A 20,616-nucleotide genomic window follows, 5' to 3' on the forward strand; every position below is an offset into this window, starting at 1 on the left:
GCTGTTCCGCCGCTTGATCGTTCTTACGGGCGGCGAGAGGGGACGCCCCCCCCTCCTGCCGCCCTCCGGTGCTTCTACTGACTCACCTCAGCGATCGGGGAGTCGGAGAGCGGATCCGCCGGCGCCGAATGTGGATCATAGAGATTTCCGGCGGACCAGATGGTCACCGGAGTCTCTATGATCGTTCGGAGGCCAGGCGCGATGTTATGACGTCACGCCCGGCCTCTGCATTCAAAAAAATGGCGCCGCTTCGGCTGGGAAGCGGTGATCGTTTTTTTTTTTTTTTTTTTTTATTTTAGGCTTCCCAGCCTAGAGGTGAGATGTGGGGTCTTATTGACCCCATATCTCACTGTAAAGAAGACCGATCATGTCATATTCCTATTACAAGGGATGTTTACATTCCTTGTAATAGAATTATAAGTGATCAAAAAAAAAATTTTTTTTTAAAGTGTCAAAATAAAAATTTTTAAGTAAAATTAACAATAAAAAAAAAAAAAAAAAAATTTTAACGCGCCCCTGTCCCCGTGAGCTCGCACGCAGAAGTGAACACATACGTAAGTCCCGCCCACATATGAAAACGGTGTTCAAACCACACATGTGAGGTATCGCCGCGAACGTTAGAGCGAGAGCAATAATTTTGGCCCTAGACCTCCTCTGTAACTCAAAACTTGTAACCAGTAAAAAACTTTAAAGCGTCGCCTATGGGGATTTTTAAGTACCAAAGTTTGGCACCATTCCACGAGTGTGTGCAATTTTGAAGCGTGACATGTTAGGTATCTATTTACTCAGCGTAACGTCATATTTCACACAATGCAAAAAATTGGCTAACTTTGCTGTTTTGTTTTTTTTTAAAGCATGAAACTGTTTTTAAAAAAAAAAAAACGCGTTTGAAAAATTGCTGCGCAAATACCGTGCAAGATAAAAAGTTACAATGACCGCCATTGTATTCTCTAGGGTCTCTGCATATATAATGTTTCGGGGTTCTATGTAATTTTATAGCAAAGAAATGATGATTTTTGACATGTAGGAGCGAAGTGTCAGAATTGGCCTGGATGCGAAGTAGTTAAGGGTGTGCACACTTATGCAACCATATTATTTTATTTCTACTTCCCTCCACATAAAAGATTTCAGTTTGTTGTTCAACTGAGTTGTACAGTTTATAGGTCACATTTAAAGTGGAAAAAGTTCTGAAATGATTTATATTTGTCTCATTTTTTTTACATCACAGAGACCTGACATTTTAACAGGGGTGTGTAGACTTTTTATACTCACTGTATAGTACACAAGAGTTATTTATCTCCCATTTGTTTGTACAAAATGGACCGCATTCCCACTTTTGCATGCATTAAATTGTTTCATATTGATGCAAACTTTATACATATGTTTCATATGAAAAGATTATGTGTGAAAAGAAATGAATCCCTAAAATTCCATAAAATATGGTGTGATTCTAACCTTACTCTAGATGGCATATAAAATGGTCTGGTCATATATAAAACACATTGTCATCACATCTGATATATTTAAATGCTATAAACGGATTAAAGAAGAAAGACAACTGTCTGCATAAATATGTTCAAGGGTTTCTTTAATCAACATACACTGAATATTTTAATACACTTCCGTACTTTTTCTTATTGTACACATTGAAACATACCTTATAATATAATATGTGCAGTTGTTTGTGCTGAATAAAAAAAATAAGACACTGTTGCTGCAAATTACATATGCATGCAGACTTGTAATATAACTATTAGGTATTTTTAACCACTTGCTTACTGGGAACTTAAACCCCCCTCCTGCCCAGACCAATTTTCAGCTTTCAGCGCTGACGCACTTTGAATAACAATTGCGCGGTCATACAACATTGTACCCAAATGAAATTGTTATCATTTTTTTCACACAAATAGAGCTTTCTTTTCGTGGTCTTTAATCACAGCTGGGATTTTTATTTTTTGCTAAACAAACAAAAAAAGATGGAAAATTTTGAAAAGAAAAAAAAAAATCATGTTTCATAGTTTGTTATAAAATTTTGCAAACAGGTAATTTTTCTCCTTCATTGATATGCGCTGATGAGGCGACACTGGTGGGCACTGATAGGCTGCACTGGTGGGCACTGATAGGCTGCACTGGTGGGCACTGATAGGCTGCACTGGTGGGCACTGATAGGCGGCACTGGTGGGCACTGATAGGCGGCACTGGTGGGCACAGATAAGGCGGCACTGATAGGGACAGATAAGGCGGTACTGATGGGCACTGATGGCCCCTGATGGGTGGCACTGATGGGCACTGATAGGTACCACTGATGGATGGCACTGATGGGCACTGGTAGGTGACACTGATGGGCACTGATAGGTGGCACTGATGTGCAACACTGTTGATGAGGCACTGATTGTGGGCACTGATGGGTGGCACTGTGGGCACTGATGGGTGGCACTGTGGGCACTGATGGGTGGGCACTGGTAGGCGGTTGCTAGTTGGCACTGGCAGGTGGCACAGGTGGGCACTGAGGAGCTGGTGGCAGTTCTCTGTGATTGGGACTGATGTCCCTTTTGCAGCCGCCAATGATTGGCTTTTTTTTTTTTTCTCCTCACACTGTCAGCGTGAGGAGAAAAAATAGCCGATTACCGGCTCTGTTTACATCACGTGATCAGCTGTCATTGGCTGACAGCTGATGACGTGGTAAGGAGTCTCATAGACTCGCTGATCACAGAGCGTGCCCTGCAGGAGGCGCGCAGGCTGCTCGGGCATGGGAGGACGTCAATAGGCGCCCTCCCGGCAAAGCAGGTCCGCGCTGTAGCCGTCATTCGGCTATAGCGCGGATCTAAAGAAGTTAAAGACTTTAAAAAATGCGCAGTGGAAATGTGGCATAAAAGATCACGTGCGCTGGTGTCAGTCCAAACTCTCAGCTTGATAACAACAAAACCTGGGGAATGCCCAGGAAAAAACTCCAAGTCTACTTACCACCAGCTCGCAGACAACCAATTAACCTGTCTAACAGTCTGCGTTAAAAACAGGGGTTCAGTCCGCACGCATTTGCAAACGCATTCGTAAGCCACAGAGCCACGTCACGGCACCCAGTAATCTGTGGTCCTAACACTAAAATTTGGGTGTCCCCACAGTGGAGGCACATGCATTCTGATGGATAAGTGAGGGCAGGTGGACTGAAGGGAGCCTACCCCTTCTTAAAGGTACAGGACACACCAAACACCCAGAAAATAGCACAATGGCTGCAAAGGTGCTGGTGCATTGCTGGACCAATACGCACCCCAACGTGATTACAAAAACTTGCCACCACCCTCACTTATAGCTGGCTATCGCAGTAAGAGGCATTGGAAGGCCGCAAACAGATAACAGCTGTTAATTGGTTGTTTGCGAGCTGGTGGTAAGTAGGCTTGGAGTTTATTCCTGGGCATTCCCCAGGTTTTGTTGTTATCTGTTTGTGGCCTTCCAATGCCTCTTACTGCGATAGCCAGCTATAAGTGAGGGTGGTGGCAAGTTTTTGTAATCAAACTCTCAGCTTACCTGTTTATACTGTCAAATGTGGAAGGTCTTGCATTGCAGAAAGATTATATAAAACATTATTTTGCCAACAGGTGATATCAAGCTAAAGAACAGAAATTGCACTTAGATTGGGCACAGTTAACTAATATAATCAGTGTTGTAACAATCTGTTTCCAATTAAATTAATTGTTCTATTTTTACTGCTTATGCTTAATTACCAGGCCAAACAAGGTATCAAGGAGGTAAAGAGCAAACTAAAGAATAAGGTAAGATCTCTTTTTTTTCTTTTATATAAAGTTGACTATATATGGGTTTTTTTACACCCCCCGTTCCAAAAAAGTTAGGACACCGTGTAAAATCTACATATACTGTCAACAGAATGTAATGATTTGCAAATATCATAAAACCATATTTTATTCACAATAGAAAAAATAAAACATATCAAATATTTAAACTGAGCAAATGTACCATTTAAGGAACAGAAATAAGGACATATTGAAATTGATGGCAGCAACACATCTCAAAAAAGTTGTACCAGGGCCATATTTACCACTGTGTAGTATCCCCTTAACAACACTCTGTAAATGTTTGGAAAACTGAGGAGACCAGTCGCTGGTGTTTTGAGAAAGGAATATTGTCCCATTCTTGCCTGATATAGGATTCTAACTGCTCAACAATTCCTGGGTCTTCTTTGAAATATTTTTCGATTCAAGATGTGCCAAATATTTTCAGTTGATGAAATGTCTGGACTGCAAGCAGGCCAGTTAAAGTGGAAGTAAACCCTCCTGTAGTTTTCAGCTAAGGAAACTGCCATCTTGGCCTCTGTTTGATCTACAACTGCCATGATGCTGCACATGTGATCAGCTATGACACCAGCCATTGGATGGATTGACAGTTTGGTTGAGAGCACAACCAATGGAAGTGTTACATTCCCGGCATGTGCAGTAAATGTAACTGTTTTTTTGAAACTGTTAAATGGGTTGGTTTACTTCCGCTTTAGGCACCCGGACTCTTCTACTACAAAGCCATGCTGTTGTTATACTAAAAGTGGAGCAAAGCAAATGTGTGCAAGATGGAGAATGGCTTGTCTTCTGTTCACAAGGGAAATTACACATGTAGACATATTAACTTTGATCAAAAAAATAAAAAAAAGAATTAAAGTGTAACTAAAGGCAAAAACTTTTTTTTTTAGTTTTGGATAGAGTGGAGAGCCATTAGAACTTCTGTCAGTTTTTAACGCTGTCGGTGTCCCCATTACGGAGATTCACACTTCCAATTTATCCTGTTTACCGTTATTTTTAAAAGTGAAATTAAAAGAAAATCCCACATTTTTTGTTGATATCAGAACACACTAATAGAGGGGAAATCTTCCAATAGGGACACTAGTTCTGGTGATGCCCTGGGATTCTCTCACTTTTAAGGGATTTCTTCTCACTTCCTGTTTTAGCTATGGGACAGAAAGTGAAGGGAAATCTCCACAATGGGACACAGATGGCAAAAAAAATGCCGGGTAATATAACCCTCCCTTACTCTATCCAAAATGAAAAAAAAAAAGACCAAACCATAATTCTTTTGCAGAGCCCTATTTTGCCTTCTGTGTTACTAGTTGCATCTGAAAACGATTTCTGAAGTTCAACAAACGATTTGCTTACACATTTGTGGCTTGGGATTCCCTAAAAGCATATATTGGAGGCATTTCGATTGCTCCAAAAATAAGAAAGACTCCAGTGAATGGAAATCCAAATTTATTGATGCAGTTAAACAAGGTAAAATGTGATTCCTTAGCCAACTTAGGAAAATCAATCCATATAGCTGGAGCAACAACAGGCATATAACTTCCTTTCATTATCAAAGGCAGAGGGTAAGAGATAGATTATGCAGCAAGCTTAGTTTGAGGAGGGTGAAAATACTGGTCATCTACTTGCCACCATTGCCAAATCACAAAAGCCACCAGCCCACATTAACGGTTTATCTGATGGTGACGGGCATATGGTAACCTCCCCCAGAGATTACCGCTGTTTTTTGAAGGTTTTGTATGGACCTCTATAATACCACAGTCTCATATGAAGCGGGTGCCCTCTACCAATCTTTAACTTCAATCACTCTTCCTGCTGTCACTGAAGGAGATTGATTATTTTTAGATAAATTAATGTCAACTTTGTTTGGCACCCTCAATAACCAATCTTCAGGAGTAGATGACCTACCAGTGGAACATTATAAAAACTATGGGGGTTTTCTCCTTTTGGACTGTTTAATGAGGCCTTTGAGGAGGGTACTCTTCCCCAGTCCATGAATTAAGCGATCGTTATGGTCCCTCTGAAATCTGACAAAGACCTTCTATTACCCAAATCCTACTCTCCGATCTCAGTGCTCACATCTGACATAAAATTCCATGCTAAAGGTAATAGGATTACAGTAACTCTCTCCTCCTACTTAAGCAAGCAAAGCCAGCATAAAGGGGAGACATTCAAAAGATTAAAAGATATCCATATACCAGATGACAAAGCAGGAAACAATATTCAATGCAGTTCTCTGACAGAAGGGGGTGGGTAAATAGAGCTGGTTTTCAAATCCCACTGCCAACTGAAGCAGAGACAACCGATGCAATTTATGCCACACTCTGGTTTCCTGTGCAGTTATCCAATAGATCAAAACTACCACCCGTTGCTTAATTTCTCCTTTATCTCCAATGTTAAGTTACTTGTAGCAAAGGCTACATTTTTGTACAGGTATTGCAACATTAAAAAATATATATATATATACATACACATACACACAAACACACACACACACATACTATAGGTGTATTGGTGTCTAATGCTTTTTCGTATTATGGCTATGGAGATTTATTTTGTTTTGGAAAGTACTACCAAGAAATCATGTTTTGTAAAAAAAAAATGTATTTTTAACTCAGGGTATTTTGCCTCCTCTGCCCTGTCATGTGCAGACTGGTAACCTTTCCTCAGCAGATTCTTTTGGAATGTTGTTAGTTCCTGTAAAAAAAAATATTTGTAAAAACTCTCAAAAGCCTTTCCCTATTCTGTCTGTCTATTCTAACTTTTATCTTTCATTTTCGCTTTTCCACCACTCTCCACTCTTTACAGGGGCAGTAAAACCCGAAACACAGAGAGGGGAATTTATCAAAACTAAAGCAGACATAATCTAAAGCAGCTGTGCATGGCAACCAATTAGCTTATAACTTTCATTTTCAAAGCTTAAAGTGGTTGTAAAGGCAGAAGTTTTTTTATCTTAATGCATTCTTTTCATTAAGATAAAAGGCCTCCTGTGCGCAGCAACCCCCCTAACACTTACCTGAGCCCCGTCTCTCTCAAGTGATGTCCACGAGTGCCTTGGCCATCCAGGGCTCTCCTCCTGATTGGCTAAGACACAGCAGCTGTCAATCAAAGTCAGTTAGTCAATCAGGAGAGAGAGGGCGGAGCCGAACCATGGCTCCATGTCTGAATAGACACAGGGAGCTGGTACTCGGCTCAGGTGCCCCCATAGCAAGCTACTTGCTGTGGGGGCACTCAACAGGAGGGAGGGATGGAGGGAGGGACCAGGAGCGCTAAAGAGGGACCCGAGAAGCGGAGGATCTGGGCTGCCCTGTGCAAAACTACTGCACAGGGCAGGTAAGTATAATATGTTTGTTATTTTTATAGAAGAAAAAATGAGACTTTACCATCACTTTAAAGTGGAAGAAAAGAGTAACTATATTTATTCTTTAAAATGCCCCCTCCCCTCCTCCTACATTTCCTGCCTAACCTATATAAAAAATATCTGTATACTTGCATATTTTTGTTCTGCTTGGTCCACTAAGCGCAATCCTGCAGCTCTGTGTAAGGGAGCAGTGACAACAACCATAGGCACCCATGGCCCAGCTGTTCTGGGGGCTACCTTCTCTCCCCTGCAGAAGCCTCTCACTAACACAGGGGATCCAGAGCTGCAGGATCACAGACCAGAGTGGATTAAAAATAGTTAAAGCACAGTTCCACCCAAAAGTGGATCTTTCGCTTATTCGTCTCCTCCCCCCCCCCTCCGGTTCCACATTTGGCACCTTTCAGGGGGGGAGGGAGGGAACGGGGACCTGTTATTGACAGATCCCCTTCCCCACTTCCAGAGACAGCACTGCAGCAAAGCTCAGACCCCTCCACCGGGCTAATTAGAAAGCACAGCGTGCTTTGCACATGCGCAGCAGGGAACCAGCTGTGAAGCTGAAAGGCTTCACTGCTAGGTTTCCTTATTGTCAATGGCGGCGGCTGCACCGATATCGTGGGCTCCCTGGACAGGTAAATGTCCATATAATAAAAGTCAGCAGCTGCAGTATTTGTAGCTGCTGACTTTAAATGTTTTGTGGGGTGGGCAGATCTCAGCTTTAAGTATACAGAGATATTTTTTATGCAGGTTAGGCAGGATAGGTATGAGGAGGGGAAAAGCAGAATTTTAAGAATCAATATAGTTAGGTTTTTCTTTCACAGAACTAGCTGATAATAGAAGCTGATTGGCTGCCATGTACAGCTGCTCCAGGTTCTGTCTGCTGCAGTTTTGTAACATCTCCCCCAATCTCTATCCCTTCTTATTGTTTGCCTTCTTAATGACTACTGAAACTTTTTAAACTGATAAGGATAACCTAATAAATCTTAGTATGTAACTGGTGGTCACCTACAATTGTTTCAGTTTTCAAGGGAGGCAACTTGAACCCCCACCCCTATCACTATGATATGTGCAGAAGGTAAGGGGGGGGGGGGTTTAGGTGTAGGTTTTCAGGAAATGTCAAAGCTTTTCTTGTCAGAATGGCCTGAGATCTGGATGTGACAGTTGGTTTTAGGAGGCTGCTGAAGGTGTGAGCACCCCTAGGTACCATCACTCCCCACCCCCAGTGACCAAGTCTCTTTAAGCATGCAGAAGATATATATAACAAATTTACTGGACTTGTGTTTAATGTTCAGTTGAACCCGATATAATAAATATTATATATATTTATTGTGAAAGGTGACATGCTTAGGTGGTAGCTGTATGGCAGTTTGTATTCACCTTCCTTTGTTCTGCCTTCTCTAAACTGATAACATTTGAATTCTGGTTGGTTAATGCATATCCCTTCTCCCTTTTTGAGGGATTACTGGTCTCACATTTATTTTTATTCATGGAATTTTTTTAGTATTAAACACAAAAGCAAACATTTACTTTATTGCAACTTACCAATTCTTAGATGTGATGATTGCGTTAGTTTTCTTTTTTAGGCTTTCCTCCTATTTTCATCTGGTGATCCAGCCAGTAAGTTTTTTTTTTTTCAAAAGAACAAGCTCTCTTTCAGTTACAGGGATGAGACAAACTGTTTACCATTGGTGCTTACAATGATCACCTTTTATTTGTTTATGTAAACCTTTATCCCAAAAAGTAAAAACTGTTTGTTTTAACTGCTTATTAGCTGGAGTTTGGTTTCAATTTGGTGTCTAAATTTGCTAGTACATCTAACACTCCCACCCCCCAAACTGACAATGCTGCTGTCCAAAGGTGCCCCTGTGCTCCTTCATCCAGAGTGCAGGCACTCTAATACAGGAGGTGTGTTACTGGCCAGATCACCAGGTGAAAACAGAGGGGAAAAAGCCTAAAAAAGAAAACTAATACAGCCACTACGTCTAATAATTGGTAAGCTGCAATATATCCTAAAAACAGCTTGACTTCTGCAGTAGAAATAAAGTCCTGCTTACTTCATCAAATACATTAATCAGTAAAGTAGCTTTTTATCATCCTGAACAAATTCCCAGTTTGGTAGGTGTAACCTTCACATGCTCTCAAACAGGAAACAGTCTGTCTGTTCACCCTCCAGAGTTTTTAAAAGTCCTTTTCCAGCCTCTTCCCGAGAGGCTTCCCAGCCCTTCTATAACAAGCCAGGTATCCTGACAGTTGGACTTGATGACTAGAGTGGTCAGACTGAGGACCCACCCAATCTCTCTGCAGCCAAAACCCCATGACCAACAGAAGAATTTTACAACCAGTCCCGTAAGCTGGTTTCACACTGGTGTTATGAAAGACATTGCATGTGATTCGTACCTCGTTGCTGTGCAGATCACATGCGATGTCTGTGCGATGTGAATTCAGCCATACAAACTGTATGGCTGAAATCGCATTCGTACCAAAATGGTGCAGGACCTTTTTTTGGTCCGCACTGGAATCGGACCAAAAAACACCCATGCGATCCGATTCTTGTATCCTTTCATAGCTCCCACTACGATCTGCAAACTGATTTGTGGGTGTTATTAACTTTACATTTCCACTTGCAGCGGTTTTCAGATGTTAGTGTGAACTAGTGTGCGATTCAGGTGCGATGCGGGAACCGACAGTAAATCACAGGGTTTCCCGCATTGCACCACTGTGAACCGGGACTTAAAGGGAAACTGACCCGTCTTCCTCACTCGGGTCCCCTGGAGCCCACAACTGCCCCAATTCACATTCTGGGCAGCAAATATTTCCCATTTATCACCTCATCTGCCATTTTAGCCCAGACTCTGTCACACTATATATAGATATCTGTAGGGAAGCAGCAATAACACCTTTGCAGGTAAGTAGTTTGACAATGCAATAGAAGATCCCCACTTTTTACCTCCAAATTAGATTGAATTAGATAGAAACCAAAATGAGCAGTTACTGCATGCCTATATAACATGCAGGATATACAAAGCATGCTTTGTTCTTCATCAGTCTGGAAAAAAATATGGCATGAAACTGTTCTTCGTATTTCCTGCATTTTGAATAAACGAATAAAATGTGCTCCGATTCTCCACTTGAATATAGAACGATAGATAATGCAAATGTTTATTACACAGATTTTCACACTGCAGTACCATGTGATTTTTTATTTGTTGTTTTATCTGTTAAGCTTGTTTCTAACCGCATGTGACCTGCATGCTGCATGCTTGTTTGATGGTTTTGTTACAGGAAATTGAAGAGGAAAATTTGGAGCCCATAAACTCTAATACCTTCCCGTTAAGCAGTTCACAGCGTCCTATCTCTGAGAGAAGGAAACTCTCACAGGTGAGGAATGCAGCTATAACCCTTGTTTAATAAGGTGAAGAGCAGTGTGTAAAGCAGGGATGTGTAATTTGTGAGCCAGGGCCCTTAATAGTGTCTCAGTCCAGTAATTAATTGTTGGAGTTCTCAACACATCATTTCATTGGTTTTTAGAGTGAATCCTATTTGTAAAGCCCAAAACAATAGCAAGCTGACATGACTTATGAAAAAATCCACATTTACATTTGGCACTGCATTCCAAAACATATTGAAGGCCATTGATTTAAAGTGGACATTCAGTAATTTTTTCAACTTTCCATCTGCCCTTGTTTTAACTTTGGATAGTAAAACATTTTTTTTCTGCTAGCAAATACCTTATACAGCCCACTTCTTGTTTCTTGTCTGGTCATTAGCCCTGACTTATGACATCATGCACAGCCCTCTCGCACTCTCGTGAGAGTTTGCCGGGGGGGGGGGGGGGGTGAGTCATAAGAAGGCCAATGAGAGCTGCGGAGCTGGAGGTGTGTCTGTAAATCTAGGAAGTGAACAGGCAGCAGCTTCAGCTGCCCACAGTTAAAATGGTTGCAGCCAGACTCAGTGGAGGGAGATTTCAGCAGCATATTTGGCAAGTACAGAATTACAGTATATAAAATAATATGCAAAGTGGTTGGAGGGAAGCTTCAGAATGACAAAGATGTTTTTATTAAAAATTATGTGAGCAGACTGCAGTTCCTCTTTAAAGAATATAAGCCGTGCTAACCAGTTCATAATGGTTCATTTACCTTTCTTTGTTCTGCCTTCTCTAAACTGGTAAAAGGTGAATTCCAAATGGTTATCTCATATTACTGCTCTTTATATTATTTTATTAAACGAAACTGATTCTTTTAAAGAAGAACTCTGCTAAGCAAAATGTACATCTAAAATGAGTGCATAACACCGCAACTGAATTTTAGTAATACAGCGGCCTTTTCTTTAGCAGTTACATTTGTGTCATTTATTGCTGAAACCGGACAAGACACTGCATGGCCTGTAGTGACTCTCAATGACTTTAACCACTTGCCGACCGCCTACTGCACTTGTACTGCGAATGGTCGGCTCTATTGCGCAAAACAATGTACCGGTAGGTCATTTTGTGCAATAGACACTGGGGGGCGTGCGCGCCGCCGGAGGCGTGATCGTGCGCTGATTGGACAGAGGGGGAGCCAGTCAGCGGGGCCGGCGGACCCGATGGCCACCGGCAACCCACAATCGTTCCCAAGAGAGTCAGAACGGTGGTCTTCTAATGTAAACAAGGCGGATCGCTGTTCTGACAGGGGAGAAGATGGACATCTGGTGTTCCTGCTAAGCAGGAACATGGATCTCTGTCTTCCCCCAGTCAGAGCATCCCCCACACAGTTAGCAAGTACCAACTAGGCACACAGTTAACCATTTGATCGCCCCTGATGTTAACCCCTGCCAGTGTCATTAGTACAGTAACAGTACATATTTTTAACATTGATCACTGTAATAATGTCACCGGTTCCCAAAAATTTAAAAAAGTGTCAGTTAGGTAATTAGTCTGATTTGTCCGCCACAATGTCACAGTCCTGCTAAAAATCACTGATCGCCACCATTACTAGTTTAAAAAAAAAATGCCATAAAAATATCCCATAGTTTGTAGACACGATAACGTTTGCACAAACCAATCAATATATACGATTATTGGGATTTTTTTTTACCAAAAGTACGCAGCAGAATACAAATTGGCCTGAATTGATAAAGAAATGTGATTTTTTATTTTTTTTTTATTGGATGTGTTTTATAGCAGAAAGTAAAAAAAATATTTTTTTTTTCAAAATTGTCGCTCTTCTTTTTTGTTCATAGCGCAAAAAATAAAAACCGCAGAAGTGATCAAATACCACCAAAGGAAAGCTCTATTTGTGGGGGAAAAAAAAGGACATAAATTGTATTTGGGTACAGCATCGCACGACTGCACAATTGTCAGTTAAAATAACGCAGTGCCATATCCCAAAAAATGGCCTGGTCATTAAGGGGGTAAAACCTTCCAGGCTGAAGTGCATAAAACAGGACAGATACAAGCAACAATTCTGAATGTCTGTTAGAGGAGAATAAATCATTTGCTTGTTGCAATAGGTTGGTTATTTGCATTCTTCGATTGCAGCCATCCTGTCTTCAGGGACAAAAGGGGGGAGTAAGGGACTTGCTAATAGGTTAGATTTTTGGAGTTCTTACCAGCTCTGCATTAGAAACAATAAAATGTATGACTAGAGCAGAGTTGTTAGCATGGCTGCCAGTTTTTTTTTTTTTTACACATATGTACAACACTGATACACCTGATGGTTTTATGAAAGTATATCTATAGATGAAAAGAATCCTCTGCTCAGGGTAAAATTTTTCTTTGCATCATGCTCCATTGTAGATTGAATGGTTTATGCTCTATTGTGACAATAACATTATTGTTAACCTGCTTGTAGATCGCTTTGTGATAATAAAAGGCTTTTCAACAAAAGTTTATAGCTAACTGAGCCCTTTGAGGATTTATGGTCATCATTGTTCCAGTTGGAACATTAGAAGATAGATTATTCTGGAAGTGGTTTCTTTCTAAATAAAATAAGCTTACTTTTGGGTCTAAGAATTTTGATGCCATAGTTTGAAGACTGCAGTGCGGTGAAGCTGTAGGTTTTCATTAACTAAAACACTTATTTAGCATTTCATTTTATTGTTGTACAGAGAGCCTAAATGCACATCAGTAAATCCCAGCCCAGAAAAATAATGACTCCTACCAGTGCATGTTAATAATGTGAATGTGGATTCTGCTTTCCTAAACATTTACAAAGAAATAAATTCATTTCTATAAAGGATTTATCATTACTGATGGTGAATATTAAAGGACTTTTCCACATTCTGTCCCCAACCCCTTCCCTTCAGAGATCAGTAAGATTGTTCAGCTTGAAACCCTCACCAATCAGCTCCTTTTAATAAAGCTGCAAAAAAGCTCAGAGGATGTCATTGCTCTGAAATGCTGGGCATTGTTTGACCACCTTCAGTAACCCATTGCCTTTCTAAGGCTAGGCTGCAGCTGTGCAGCGTAGCCTTCCTGGAAAATCATTTTTCCTGAGGCAGAATATATTGCCTGAAAAAAAGCCAAACAGAGCTGCAAAGGGCTGGTAGCCTCAGAGCTTCTCGGCAGTGTTGGTAACACAACTGATCAGCAGTGGTTCCAAGCAGGGCACCCCTGTTGATGAACGGTAGGATAACAACTAGACAGGTTTTCCTTTTGGTCTCTGAATTTTTTATTTATTTTTATCATTAATGGAGCACCTGGATTGTGCTTAGTGTTAAATGTTATTTTTCTTCTTTTTACAAACTAACAAAGTATGCATCCGTGCATCCTCTAAGCTAGATAGATAAACTGGATTCTTTAAAGTTCTTTTAGAAGACCGGAGTCAGTAACAATTTGTATCACTAAAAGCCCCGATCATATACAGTCCCACCACTAGTTAACAGCGCTCGATTAAAGTTGTTTTCTATCAGGCTGACACAGTTCCCCATAATCTTTTCTCCTCTCCTCTGTGCTTCTCTAATTAGCAATGGTGACTTCCTCGTTAGCCTGGCAGGGCTTGTGAAAATGTCAACATTCCGCTCAAAAAAATTCTCCAATTAGATCTGGAGAAAAATCCTAGTATCAATTCTGCCGCTCTGCAACAGCCACAGGGAAAAGTGCAACATAGAAAAGTAACCCCTTCACTCCTCTCACATGTTATATTGGCACAAATGAAATGAAGATGGTAGTAAGAAAATGTAAAATAAAAATGCAATGGTTCTTTTATTGTTATTATTTATAGTCATTATTCTTGGCTGTTTATAAATCTAGATATCTTAGCAGTATACTTAAACATAAATACAATTATTTATTTATGCTCACAAAGTGAGGGATATACATGCAGAAAACAGGAATTGCTTACAACTGTATACTACATACAGTGAAGTTAATTTTTGAAAGAGGAAAATACAAAAAAAAGTATCATTATTTTCAAAAAACGTTTTCGGAAATGCCTATCTGATCTGGTTGACTGCAATCAATGTTTGGTCTAATAAGCAAATTCCATTTTTTACCTCTATGTAGCCATGAGTTTCTTGAAGGATGTTGCTTTGTGTAAAAATATATTTTTACTGACATAGTAATGGCTGTAACAATTTTTGACACCAATGTTTATGTCAAAAACGTTGCCCGTCATGCTGGTTTTGAGGGTTAAGTCATGACCCGTCTCTCGCTATGATTTAATAATCCCTAGTGCTGCAGTTTTTAATCCAGCCGTTGTGATTAAAGTGAAATATGTTGCTGCTCACATAATGATTGGTTTTGTTGATGTTTTCGCTATGCTCAGACAATTAATCCTGGATTTAAAGTATCTGATAGCATATTATAATTATGCCATGTTAAAGATCCAGCTTCTGAGCAGTGTGTCCATATCAGAGTGACTGTGAAAACATTATAGATTATTGAAAACCAAGAGGGCTTTACTGCCCTCTGGTGGTAAAAGCCAAAAAGACAGATATCACTAATTGGTTGCAAGCCTCTCTTTCTTTCTTTATTTATATACTCTATCTATCTATCTATCTATCTATCTATCTATCTATCTATCTATCTATCTATCTATCTATCTATCTATCTATCTATCTATCTATCTATCTATCTATCTAGATATATGTAGATATATATAAATGTGTGTGTATATATATATATATATATATATATATATAATTTATTTTATTTGTTTTGCATAGTTTTTATGGCCTTTCAATGCTTAGATTGTATGTATGTATGTACGCTATCTCACATAAGTGAGTACACCCCTCAAAGTTTGTAAATATTTTATTATATCTTTTCATGTGACAACACTGAAGAAATGACACTTTGCTACAGTGTAAAGTAGTGAGTGTACAGCTTGTATAACAGTGTAAATTTGCTGTCCCCTCAAAATTACTCAACACAATGCCATTAATGTCTAAACCGCTGGCAACAAAAGTGAGTACACCCCTAAGTGAAAATGTCCAAATTGGGCCCAATTAGCCATTTTCCCTCCCTGGTGTCATGTGACTCATTAGTGTTACAAGGTCTTAGGTGTGAATGGGGAGCAGGTGTGTTAAATTAGGTGTTATCACTCTCATTCTCTCATACTGGTCACTGGTAGTCCAACATGGCACCTCATGGCAAATAACTCTCTAAGGATCTAAAAAAAAAAGAATTGTTGCTCTACATAAAGATGGCCTAGGGCTATAAGAAGATTTCCAAGACCCTGAAACTGAGCTGCAACGCCGTGGCCAAGACCATACAGCGGTTTAACAGCACAGGTTCCACTCAGAACAGGCCTCGCCATGGTCGACCAAAGAAGTTGAGTGCACATGCTCAGTGTCACATCCAGAGGTTGTCTTTGGGGAATGGACGTATGAGTGCTGCCAGCATTGCTGCAGAGGTTAAAGGAGTGGGGGTCAGCCTTTCAGTGCTCAGACCATACGCCGCACACTGCATCAAATTGGTCTGCATGGCTGTTGGTCCCAGAAGGAAGACTCTTCTAAAGATGATGCACAAGAAAGCCCGCAAACAGTTTGCTGAAGACAAGCAGATTAAGGACATTGATTACTGGAACCATGTCCTGTGGTCTGATGAGACCAAGATAAACTTATTTAGTTCAGATGGTGTCAAGCGTATGTGGCGGTGAGAAGTACAAAGACAAGTGTGTCTTGCCTACAGTCAAGCATGGTGGTGGGGGTGTTATGGTCTGGTACTGCATGAGTGCTGCTGGCACTGGGAAAATACAGTTCATTGAGGGAACCATGAATGCCAACATATACTGTGACTAACTGAAGCAGAGCATGATCCCCTCCCTTTTGGAGACTGGGCCGCAGGGCAGTATTCCAACATAACGACCCTGAACACACCTCCAAGACAACCACTGCCTTGCTAAAGAAGGTGAGGGTAAAGGTGATGGACTGGCCAAGCATGTCTCCAGACCTAAACCCTATTGAGCATCTGTGGGGCATCCTCAAATGGAAGATGGAGGAGCGCAAGGTCTCTAACATCCACCAGCTCTGTGATGTATTCATGGAGGAGTGGAAGAGGACTCCAGTGGCAACCTGTGAAGCTCTGGTGAGCTCTATGCCCAAGAGTGTTAAGGCAGTGCTGGAAAATAATGGCGTCCACACAAAATATTGACACTTTGGGCCTAATTTGGACATTTTCACTTAGGGATGTACTCACTTTTGTTGCCAGAGGTTTAGACATTATTGGCTGTGTGTTGAGTTATTTTGAGGAGACAGCAAATTTATACTGTTATACAAGCTTTACACTCACTACTTTACATTGTAGCAAAGTGTAATTTCTTCAGTGTTGTCACATGAAAAGATATAATAAAAATGTACAAAAATGTGAGGGGTGTACTCACTTTTGTACACACACACATTATGTATATATTTTATAAAACCACACTATTATGTCTGACACATGCTCTTTTTCATACATGAGTCCACCTAGCTATTTGTTTTTCCTGCAGACACGAAGGAATCGGCACTTGATGAAGACTGCAGACCACAACTCTGGACTGGAAGATTCAGATGTAGCTGACAGTGCTAGCAAGTGAGTATATATATCAGTGTTTCTCAACCTTTTTTCTGTTAAGGCACCCTTTAAAATTTTGCAAAAACTTGAGGCACCCTATTCTAAATTGAAAAAGAAAACGAAACTAATAGTTTTACATGAAACGGTGTGCAGTGACATCTGCACAGGTAAAAATGTGATGAACCTTTGCACACTGGTACGGACTAGAATTCCAGCTTTTCTCTTTTGCCCCAGTTTATCTCCCTCAATCAGCTAACGTGAACCCAGTGTTGACAGAGGGGGGCAGATAAGAGGCAAACAAGGATATCCTCAAGCGCCTGATGACCTTCTTATCAACTTATACCTTCATTAAAACCCTGTAGCTTGTGTAACAAAACAAGGCAGGCTTGATACACACTCTGGTTTGTTGACAATTTTTGGTATTTTGCCAAGGCACCCCAAAAGAGCCCAGAAGGCACCCTGGTTGAAAAAGGCTGATATATATAACACAGGTCTTATCCTAAATTCATATGGAATTTTTGCAGCGGTCCTGTTGAGCTTGGGAAAACAAACTATTATGAGAAGTTTTAAACTAATAATCTCTTATTGCAAACAGTGCAGGGTGATTGGCACAAATGCAGGTGCTCTTTTACTGCTGGAACAGAATTGAAGCATGAAACGGGAAAAGCCATACTTACAACTGGCTACCATACATACATTTTAGATTTAAAGAACATTTTAAAGTGTTTTCTTTTTATTCATTAAATTTACATTTTTCTCTCAATACATTTATTATTGTAAATTTACTTGTAACAAGATTGCAGTAAACAAATACGGAGTTAGGTAGAACTACAATTAAAAGGAATGTGGAGACTGAGTAGTTATTATTTTTGTGTACAATACCATACAGAACGTGTTATATTAATGTTATAAGATTGTAGAAAAGATCACAACTTTGAAAATGGTGAAAAAGTAGAAAATAAACACAGATATTAAGGTGAAATCTGTGTACAAGGAGCATCTTAACAACTACCACTGTTTTATTCTCCATTTATTTTTATCTTCCTTACACAATCCTGCTCCCATATCAGTGCTCATGATAGGAGGATTTCCAACGCATCTACACGAATTTATTGTGACATTAGAGCTACTGCGGAAGCTACAACTCCCATAACCATTGGAGACACAAAGCATATGCTGCCAGTATTAAAGACAGGAGGTGGTGCTAGGTAGAATCATCCTTTGAATGACAATCTAGAGGCTTTTGTATCAGTCGTAACACTGCTGTTAGCCATGCCCATTCAAACATCACTATGTCCCTCATAAACAAGGGTTCTACGAGATTGACTGCCCATACTGCTGAATACTCTGTTAAAGTCCAAACAACATTTCCACAAGTGGGCTTTTTTATCTCTCTCCATTTCATATAACCCCATTCTGTAAAACAGACATTTTTGTATATTTGAGGATTTCTCATTCTGCAACTTCTCCTACCTGAAGTTTTGAGCACCCCCTCAAATAGCTTTGTTATTGTGTATAATCTGTATGCTGTCTGTTAAATTCAATGCTAGGCTTTGGAATTTTAAACCTGAATATTTGACAAAAACATAAATCGAATATCCATTGTGCAGCGCTAGTGTGTATCATAAATACATATATATATATAAGTGCTTTAGACTATATCAATCACATAAAACAAACCTAATTGTATTGAAAAAGTCCTGATAGCCCTGATAGTCGCCTTCTACTTTTACTCTGCTCAGCACCATGCAAACAAAACACTAAAACAGTGTGTATCCTTTAAAAGCCTTTATTTCCTACCAAATACTACATTAATACACTTACATTGCTTTGGTGCTCAATCAGATATATCCAGCAATATACTTGGGTTTGGTGATCGTCTGCAATACTGCTTTTGATATGAAAGTTACCACACTTCCGCTTTGCAATCGAGTGTCATGATGTCATTCAAGACCTGCCCCTACTTATTTCGTCACAGGGCACAGGACTTCCTCAGGGGGATTTTCAATAGAAAAACATACCTTATATCATATGGGAGTATGATAATTAACTAACCCCAAACCAAAAAGCATGTAAAGATCCTCTGGAGGAAACAACAGATCTTAAATTTGTATTGTCCTACAGGTGACTGAGGTTACATTGATAACACCTTAAATTTGGATATGACGTGTCACATCTTTTCTACTTGCAGTACTACTAGCTGTTTTCCTCATCTCTCACCCTATCAGATGGATAGTGTTCTTTCTCAACAAATCCTGCCCCCTTTCTCTTTTTAACTTTGCTGTTTTAATATTCATACACCAAATCAGCGGTGGTCATCCTAAAAAGAATATAGGGTATCATGTGCAGCCCCCCACACTTTCAAAGGGCTGCCCAATAGCAGCTATTTGCAGCAGATATACATCACTTCCTGGGTCTCTAACTCCAGTATCTTGTTCCTTTGCGCCCTGTTGTGTGTCTCAGCATCTGGCCTGCCCCTCTTTCAGCTCCTGGACAGAGCTTACCCTATTTCCATCCGGCTGCAACTTACGCCATTAATGGTGTCTCTTTTGTGCACTTTTTCCTGTGATTTTTTTGTTCCATATACACAAACCAAATTCTGGCTGTGTCCTGATGAAGTGGGTGCTGCTCCACGAAGAGACTACAGTCCAAATATACATCAGTTCAAGTGCTTTTGCAATTTTGTATATATGTAATTCAACAGGAATACATGCATATTGTGTTTTTGTATCTTGAGACAAAGTCTAAGAAGTCTGATTTTATCTTTTACGTGAAATACATTTTGTATTTTCTTTTATATATTGGTATACATTTTATTTGGTATAACTCACATGGGCAAAATTTCTTCTTTCAGATTAAACATTCATATTCACATATGTGGCTGCAGCATCGTTGCAATGCTGCGGGTGTCCCCTGCTGGCTTTAGGATCTGAAAACTCAGCGACCACTTGACCACTGATCGCTCAGATCTTGGCCTTCACTGAGCAGAGTGTGGTGACTAAAAGTTAGTTAGTCACTGGCTCTCTGCTCTGCCTCTCCAGTGCTCACTAGAGTTCAGGGCTGTGGAGGGGGGAGTGGCTGGTTCAGGCCGTGTGCTGAGAGGCTGAGCCACCTGTCGTTCAGGCATCTGGGTGGGATCCCTACAATATTGTCAGGATACATCCAGTGACTGGACTGCTTCTGTGACGTCAGCCAACAGCAGGATAGCACACCTCTCCTTTTCCCCCTCACTTCTGATTTGTTTGGAAGGAGCAGTGCATATTGGCTGTGGTCATGTGCACTGCTTTATGCACACTACACATCCCATATTCCCTATTTCAGGGGTAAGCAAAATAGGGTAACTTTTTTTTCCTACATACAGTTTGGCCATGGAGAACAAACTTAGCCACCCTTTAACCGGAAGTTAGATCGCAGCAGCAAAAAAGGTGATTGGAGATTTGAAGGCAACTGAGAGCAATAGAAGGTACTTTGGGTTGATTTACTAA

The 20,616-nt window shown here is 40.4% G+C and overlaps 1 protein-coding gene across 6 annotated transcripts in view; it reads left to right on the forward strand.

Annotated features, from left to right (window-relative positions):
• Window positions 1-20,616, forward strand: part of DENND1B (DENN domain containing 1B) — a 422,418-nt gene that overhangs the window by 384,110 nt on the left and 17,692 nt on the right. For 5 of the 6 annotated variants that reach the window (XR_012235321.1, XM_073592973.1, XM_073592974.1 and 2 more), the window contains 3 exons: window positions 3,726-3,770; window positions 10,441-10,536; window positions 17,067-17,149. Coding sequence is in view for 5 of the 6 variants with exons in the window: in XM_073592973.1 (XP_073449074.1) it covers window positions 3,726-3,770; window positions 10,441-10,536; window positions 17,067-17,149 (224 nt within the window). In the remaining variant the exon portion in view is untranslated. The remainder of the gene's footprint in view (window positions 1-3,725; window positions 3,771-10,440; window positions 10,537-17,066; window positions 17,150-20,616) is intronic. The other variant, XM_073592976.1, reaches the window with a different exon arrangement.

This window comes from Aquarana catesbeiana, linkage group LG07, assembly GCF_042186555.1.
Source record: "Aquarana catesbeiana isolate 2022-GZ linkage group LG07, ASM4218655v1, whole genome shotgun sequence".
Lineage (NCBI taxonomy): Eukaryota > Metazoa > Chordata > Amphibia > Anura > Ranidae > Aquarana > Aquarana catesbeiana.